The sequence below is a fragment of the Rana temporaria genome, chromosome 6, assembly GCF_905171775.1.
Source record: "Rana temporaria chromosome 6, aRanTem1.1, whole genome shotgun sequence".
NCBI lineage: Eukaryota > Metazoa > Chordata > Amphibia > Anura > Ranidae > Rana > Rana temporaria.
Window position 1 is genome coordinate 5056818 of NC_053494.1, and position 8878 is coordinate 5065695.

General features: G+C 40.9%; 1 protein-coding gene across 1 annotated transcript; it reads right to left on the bottom strand.

The window, feature by feature from the left end:
- Positions 1-2205: 2205 nt before the first annotated feature.
- On the bottom strand, positions 2206-3099 carry LOC120942845 (taste receptor type 2 member 8-like). The gene has a single exon (XM_040355769.1). It carries the CDS (start codon positions 3097-3099, stop codon positions 2206-2208), a length of 894 nt encoding a protein of 297 aa, XP_040211703.1.
- Positions 3100-8878: the final 5779 nt, after the last annotated feature.

Here is an 8878-nt window from a genome sequence, read left to right on the forward strand (position 1 = left end):
AAAAAACATATATAATGTTTGGGAGTTCTGAGTAATTTTCTAGCAAAAGAATGATAATTTGTACATGTAGGAGAGAAGTGCCAGAATAGGCCCGGTATGGAGGTGGGTATTAAAGCCCGGTATTGAAGGGGTTAACATCAAAGTACTGATGTACAGGTACGTTAATTTGTGTGAAGTGGTTAAATCAATGTTCTGCGTTACTTGAAGTGTAAAATCTAATTTCAAAATGTAAATATCCAGAAACTTTTCCTAAATAAAGATGTTTAAAGCGGTGGTTCACCCTTAGAGGGCACTTTTTCCCTTTAGATTCCTGCTCGTTTTTACTAGGGGAATCGGCTATTTGTTTTAAAATATGAGCATTACTTACCCGTTTACGAGATGCATCCTCTTCGTCGCTTCCGGGTATGGGCTGGGGGAATGGGCGTTCCTTCTTGATTGACAGTCTTCCGAGAGGCTTCCGACGGTCGCATCCATCGCGTCACGATTTTCCGAAAGAAGCCGAACGTCGGTGCGCAGGCGCAGTATAGAGCCGCACCGACGTTCGGCTTCTTTCGGCTACGAGTGACGCGATGGATGCGACCGTCGGAAGCCTCTCGGAAGACTGTCAATCAAGAAGGAACGCCCGCTCCCGAAGACCCATACCCGGAAGCGACGGAAGAAGATGCATCTCGAAAACGGGTAAGTACTGCTCATATTTTAATACAAATAGCCGATTCCCCTAGACCGAACGAGCAGGAAGCTAAGGGGAAAAGGGGAAACATTTTATAAATGGGTGAACTCCCGCTTTAATCTATTCCAATTTTGTTTTAATAAATGGCTGCTCAGATCAACTACGTGGGCGATGTGTTTGTTGTCCCGTTGCTTAGTTTGTAAAATTGTTTCTATACAAATCTTTTGTACTTACAAGGGAAATGAGCGGCGATCCTACGCAAATGTCCCGGCTTTGTGTTACATTCAATGACTACAAAATCTCAGCTGATTTTACAGACAAATGAGTCCTGACAAATGTTTACAGAGCTCTGTGCAGAAGGACCGGGCAATTCCACGTTGCTCATCAGAGGCGGCTCTCTAATTAGGCAAATTAGGCGGTCGTTTAAGGCATCGCACCCACAGGGGCCTCGCGGCTGCCTAATTTGCCTGTGATCAATACTAATGTTGGCGTCATCGGATCTCTCTCTCTATCTCTCTCTTTCTCCCGCCAAGCGCCTTGAAATTTCGGGTGCTCACCCAACACTACTTCCATCCCGGGTGACCTTGCAGTTTAGTATAAAGCCGCGTACACACGGTCGGTCAAAACCGATGAAAACGGACTGAAGGATCTTTTCATCTGTCCAAACCGATCGTGTGTGGGCCCCATCGGTCAGTTATCCTTCGGTCCAAAAATTTAGAACTTGTTTTAAAATTGAACCGATGGACGCCTAACCGATCGGTCAAAACCGATGGTTAGTATGCAAAAGCATTGGTTAAAGGTCCACGCGTGCTCGGAGTCGAGTCGACGCATGCTTGGAAGCATTGAACTTAGTTTTTTTCAGCACGTCATTGTGTTTTACGTCACCGCGTTCTGACACGATCGGTTTTTAACCTATGGTGTGTAGGCACATCAGACCATCAGTCAGCTTCATCGGTTAACCGATGACATCGGTCCTTGGGGACCGTTCTCATTGGATGGACTGATCGTGTGTACGCGGCCTAAGAGTTGTCACGCTGTGGTGAATATTGCGTAAAAATGTGCGGAAAACATTTTTAACCACTTCCCTCCCAGCCTTTAGCAGATTGGCGGCCGGGAAGTGGTTCTGTTATCCTGACTGGGCATCATATGACGTCCAGCAGGATAACATGCAGGCGCACGCCCGTGGGCACGAGTGCGGCGTGTCAGTCTGTCAGTTCAACAGGAAATGTACAATGGCGGCGTCGTACAGTTTAGCTGCTTCCTCAAATGTTCTAAGCCTTTAATGACAGATTCGACCTTAATTAATTCAGATTTTCAGACGAATGCATTTTTTAACTAAACAAAATAAATAAAAATGAATTTCGGGAATAACTAAATTTATTCATTTTTCGTCCAAAAATGAAATTCCCAAACAAAATATTTCAGCGTGCACGTGTCTATAATTTTGCAGAAAAATCGACTTCAGTCTGCTCATCCCTAATGACTTACATGAAGCTGCACTAAACAAACCTATACAAATTTTTAATTTTCACAGTTCAAGAAGAAAAACACATTCCAACTAGCCGCCTCTTCAACTGGGGGTTTCCGATTATTATAACAATGGGACGGATTTTAGTATACAACATAAAAACGACCCAGGCAAATGCATCCACAACATCTCCATTGTTAAAATTAGATAAAACCTGACCAACAAAATCCACACAGTAAACCAAGTCCAGCATCGCACAAAGGACCATGGTGCTAATTGCCTGGACAGGACCTCCAATCAGAGAAGATGAGCCGGACTGGACTATGTTCTTCCTGATCCGACACACATGTTTTAGAAGAGATCCTACACTGAGTGCAATACATATGAAATTGACAAGGAAGGGCAAACAGCAACCGAACATTATGCTAAAGAGATAATTAGAAATATTCAAATTCCAGATATAGTTCCTCATTTCCGCTGGTTCCGTCACATTCCCAGGGCTGATTAGGTCAATACTCCAAAAAAAGTTAATGTTAATAAGAAAACAAAATGCTGCAGATCCCAACAAGAGCCAAAGTGTAGAAGATGATATTATCCGGTTCATCCATTGGAAAGAAAAATGTGAGCCGTTGCTCAGTTTTACACAATAATAGGTGGAAAGTAAGGCAGTTTGCCAAAAGCTTGCATTAACAAAGAAAAGAGTAATGATATAATTCATATTAGCATATAAATATGCTTCTTTGCACCAAATATCGCAGGGTTTCAAGGTAAATATAAGGTCTTCAGCATTGAGCGAACACTCCATGGCTATGCTGGTGAAGGCCATAGAGAACAGGATCTGGTCGCAGACTGTGAGAGCTTTTCTTTTGCACCAGTCTCTAAAATTGCAAATCAATATCACCATGTTTAAAATGATCCCTGAAGTATCCATACAGATATACAGGACATTAAAGACCTCCATGCTGTAGAATGGAGTTTGGAAAAGGTTTCTGGTGAGCTGAGATGGAAGTTCAAACTATCCAGTGTTTTCTAGTCTTCGAAGGTCAACATTGTAATAGCCAAGGATGCAAATGTCCGTTGGTGTTTGGTTTCCTATCGTGCCAGGTGCTGAAAATTGATTACTGTAGTGACGTGTCGACTTGTAGAAAGTAATATTGCAATATAATGTGCTGTAATGCTATGCACCGTATTTTCCGGCGTATAAGACGACCTTTTGCATCTAAAATAATGCCCCAAAAGTCGGGGGTCGTCTTATACGCTGGGTACCTCTGTCAGAGGGTGTCAGACAGCGGCCATCCATTATTCAAACGCCGCGCCTCCTCCTCCTCAGACTGTTCTGTGATAGGCAGAACACTCATTTTTCCAGCAGAGCCTCTGTTCAGTGTTCCGCCTATCACGGATGTCCTCTCATCCTAGGCCTCGGGCGAGAGGACATCCGTGATAGGCGGAACACTGAACAGAGGCTCTGCTGGGAAAATTAGTGTTCTGCCTATCACGGAACAGCCTGTGAAGGAGGCGTGGCGTTTGAATAATGGATGGCCGCCGTCTGTACGCTGCAAACAGGAGAAGGTTGGGAATTGAATGGCACAATGAGGCATGTTATAATGGCACAGCAAGGCATGTTATAATGGCACAGCAAGGCATGTTATAATGGCACAGCAAGGCATATAATAATGGCACAGTGAGGGGTCGTCTTATACAGTGAGTATATCCCAAAACCAACATTTTAGCTGGAAAATTAGGGGGTCGTCTTATATGTTGGCAAGTACGGTACCTTGTGAAAACTATTCCTTCTTTGCCGCTTGGTATTACTGAATTATAATATAAACTAACTTAAACCCTGTACACACCATCAGTTTGTCTGATGAAAACGGACCGATGGACCGTTTTCATCGGACAAACCGATCGTGTGTGGGCCCCATCGGTTTGTTTTCCATCTGTGAAAAAAAATAGAACATGTTTTCCTATGGATAAAAAAACGATAGAAAAAAAACGATTGTCTGTGTGGAACTCTATCGGAGAAAAATCCATGCATGCTCAGAATCAAGTCGACGCATGCTCGGAAGCATTGAACTTCATTTTTCTCAGCACGTCGTAGTGTTTTACGTCACCGCGTTTGGACACGGTCGGATTTTTGACTGATGGTGTGTAGGGAAGACTGATGAAAGTCAGCTTCATCGGATATCCGATGAAAAAATCCATCGGATTAGATTCCATCAGATATCCGATCGTGTGTACAGTGCATATGAAGGAAATTTGGGACTTTATATGAAACATGCGATAAATAGACATGTGCATTCGTTTTCGTCCGAATGCATTTCAGGTATTTTCGTTACCGTTTTAACAAAGAAAATTAATGCACAGAATATGAAAACCGAAAGATCCGACATAAACAAATGCTTTATTTTTGTTTTCGTTGCAACCACAGTTCGATATAGATAGATGAGTTAACACACTTTAAAGGTCAGACGTCTGACTTATGTTCACTAAAGGAATGTGTATTGTGTAGCAGGTGAGAATAGCTTATTGCGGAATCAGAAAGTCTGTCTAAGATGTGGATTGAGGGGGACTCGTTAGGACCCATTGTGTGATGTTGTGGGTGGGGGGTGTCATTGTCCCTTTGATTCCTGCAGCATGCTTTCTAACTGTATATAAGAAACCTGAGTTTACCATTAAAGTCTATTCGTTTGGAACCAAAGAACAGAGCTGTGTCTCATTATTCTGGGGGGAAATCCAATGGGTCCTGTCTGCTGGATTGTGGAGTGTCGGAAGCTGTCTTGGGTTGGTGGAATGGAATATTGTAACGGCGTTAACCCCTGACCATTACACCTTCAATGACAGATTCGACCTTAATTCATTCAAATTTTTGGACGGATGCAATTTCTAACGAAAAACAAAATGAATAAAAACGAATTTCGGGAGTAACTAAATACATTTATTTTTCGAAAACAAAATTCCGAAACAAAATATTTCAGTGTGCACATGTCTAGCGATAAACATGGATACCAAACATGTCTGACAGGTAGTTTGTAGTAGTACAACCGCTATATATCAATGTAAACAAGGAATTATTGGTTTATAAAACAAATAGGTTTATCTCCATAACATGTAATACATACAAGCATAATAGCATGATACATGGTAATACATAAAATAACAGACTCATTTAATCCATGTGCATAAATTGTAGAGCCATATATCATAACAGCGTTATAACACAATATAAATTATTTCGAAATTCGAACCGTGTGTGGCCGGCTTTAGATTTCCATGTTGATTTTAGCCACCGAAAACCATTAAATAATGTTCTTCTTTAGGTGATTTCTTTTACATCTGTCACGTGTTATTAATGTCTAAACATCAATCTTGCACAGCAATTTTTACATAAGTGAAAGCAAATCCTGGTAGCGAAGATTTGTAAGTTATTTGCATTGTTTCTAATTCTAGCCTTCAGTTTGTCAAGGTTCACCTTCCAGCAGTCACTAAGACCTGATGGAACGGACAATCTGGAGGCAAGGAAATGTTGTCACCTGAGTGGATTGTTCTCTTAGTTCTCGGTCTTTTGGGAAGTTTGATGTCTTTTATATTAAACATCGGTATTGTCCTGGCAGACAGTAAGAGCTGGAGACAAGGAAAGAAATGGAACCCTTCTGATCTCATCCATCTCATCATGGGAGTGGTAAATATTATTATGCAATTCTCAATGACTGGGCAGGGTATTATTTATTTGTTTTGCCTCCCTGCCCTCCTTCATAAAGACGTCTATTCGTTTAATGTGATTTCTAAAATGACTTTAACATACTATAGCTATTGGCTTTCTGCCGGGCTCTGTGTGCACTATTGTATCAGCATCACTAACCTCCCTCACCGAGTCTTCGTTTGGTTAAAGAAGATCTTCTTGGTTTCCCTTCCTCATCTCTTGTTCCTCTCAATGGTTGCATCCTTCATCATAACTTTTCCAGCTTTCTGGAACATGGAATTAAAAATAATAAAACACTTTCCCGGAAACGACTCCTGTGATGCAGAAAATATCAGCGCCTCATTTTCCTTTAGTCTTGCTTACATCCAGACAGCCAGCTTTTTGGGTTGCTGCATTCCATTCCTCTTGACCTTGATTTCCGTAGTGGTGACCGTGTCCTCTCTTCTGAAGCACATGTGGAAGATGAAGAAGAATGACTCTGGTTTTGGTGGATCCAAGTTCGGGGCTCACATCAACGCTATAAAAACAATGGTCTTATTTCTCACACTCTTCATAATCTTCTATATTGATGTGAACTTGTTCTATTTGATAGACCTCAACTTCAAAGGCCCAGTGACTATTGTTGGTTGGATTATATTTATGTCCTTCCCACTAGCTGAGTCCATCATTATTATCCAGGCCAGTGCCAAGCTGAAAAAGTTTTTGTTTGGAAAATTCTTGATGAAAGCTAAAGGAACAATGACATAGGTTAGATTAGATAGAATGTAGACAGATAGATTGGGGGATACGATAGATAGATAGATAGATAGATAGATAGATAGATAGATAGATAGATAGATAAATAGATAGATAGATAGATAGATAGATAGATAGATAGATAGATAGATAGATAGATAGATAGATAGATAGATAGATAGATAGATAGATAGATAGATAGAAAAATAGAAAGTAGCAACCAATATTAATAGTAATTAATGTTTGAACCTATGGTTGTGTATTTTAATGTGTGTAGATTTGTATTGCACGTGTATTTTGGCAGACACAGCTTCTAACACCCAACACATTTTTTTGGAGTAAACTAATGCACCTGACCCTTCAACATACCACAATGCATAGAGGTGTATATCCCTTTCATGCTTTAGCCTATTTCTGACATTTGGGCCCGGATTCACAAAGGAGTTACGACGGTGTATCTCCAGATACGCCGTCGTAACTCTGAGTGTGAGACGTTGCATCTCTGCGCCTGATTCATAAAATCAGATACGCCTCACTGTTGCCTAGATATGAGTGGCGTAAACCATAAAAAATGTAATTGTAATATTATTGTGATACCCACATAATCATGTGTAGAAAAAACTTCAATTGTTCTCAAACAGTGTATTTCTGTTGGATATCCTCAGAACCAAAAGTGAACCAAAAGTGAAGGGTATTACGCTATTTTATAACATCATTCAATCTGAAATCATCTTTGTTAAAAATTAATGCCGCGTACACACGACCGTTATTCATGTCATGAAAAAAAAGTTTTTCTCAACGTGATTTGTCGTGATTCCTCTCAAGCCTGCCTTGCATACATACGTTTGTGAAAAAAATGCTTGAGCAAAGCGCGGTGACGTACAACACGTACAACGACACTATAAAGGGGAAGTTCCCTTCAAATGGCGCCACCCTTTGGGCTGCTTTTGCGAATTTCCCCGTCTCATAACCTGCGTCTGAGCATGCACGTTTTTCCCCCCTCGTTAAAGCTTACACACGACCGTTTTTCTCAACGTGAAAAAACTACGACGTGAAAAACAACGAGAAAAAATAGAGCAGGTTCTAAATTTTTAATGGCCATTTTTATCGTCATGAAAAATGCTCTGGAGCATACACACGCTCGTTTTTCATGAGCAATTAAAAAAATTGAAGACAGAGTTAAATATGTCACTCACTGACACCCAATGGCAAAAAAGCTATCTACCACAACTATATTTCCTTTAAATGTGTTAATTACTGGTAACTATCCCAAAAATTCCACCATAGATGGTACCTCACCCCCCCTATTCAATTAACCAAATTCTCAAATGTAGATGACAACAGATGCTGATGAGGCTGCTCATGTATAGGATCTCGTTTCCATATTTGTATGGGATTTTCCCAATCTATGAAGCTGTTGGAATAACATATTTACCTTAATATCAGATACCACAGGCCATCTAACAACTTCATCGCTATCCCTAGCTATTCTCAAAATACGTATAGTAACTCTCTCAACAAACCTCAGACCCTTAGTTATGAATATCCTGTTCACTGCTAGGCCAATGATTGCACGCAACTGAAGACATAACCTGGCGCCAAGTGTCTCAGAGGTCAAAAACCAAGTGTCCTTGATTCATAACTACGAAGAATGTCTTGCTGTTCAATCTGTTAACCTTAAAGCGGGAGTTCACCAAAAAAAAAAATTCTAACATTACATTGAGCTGAGTTGTGAGAATGACATTATGCTAACCTTTTTTATTCTCTTGCTGTACAACGGCAACGCTTTATCTATTTTTTCACCGCGGCTTCCGGGTATGTAATCCTGCGGGACTGGGCGTTCCTATTCACATGCTAATTGATTGACATGCTTCCCACCGGCGCATACAGCGCATCACGAGTTGCCGAAAGAAGTCGGCTCTATACGGCGCTTGTGCACCGATGTTTTGGCTTCTTTCGGCAACTCGTGACGCGCTATATGCGCCGGTGGGAAGCATGTCAATCAATTAGCATGTGAATAGGAACGCCCAGTCCCGCAGGATTACATACCCAGAAGCCGCGGTGAAAATATACATAAAACGGTATGTACCGCAAGTAAATAAAAAAGGTCAGCATAATGTCATTCTCACAACTCGGCTCAATGTAATGTTAGAATTTTTTTTAGGGCGAACCCCCGCTTTAAGAAATTTCATGACATATGGGATGTTTGACCCAAATTTGGGTAAATTTGGAAGCTTAAATTCATCCATGTATTACTTTACTTACTTACTGTACTTAACTCTACTCAATGAACTTATGATAACCA

Excerpts from the sequence above, each read along its gene's own strand:
- LOC120942845 (XM_040355769.1), bottom strand. The coding sequence starts at position 3,099 with ATGGAGGTCTTTAATGTCCTGTATATCTGTATGGATACTTCAGGGATC.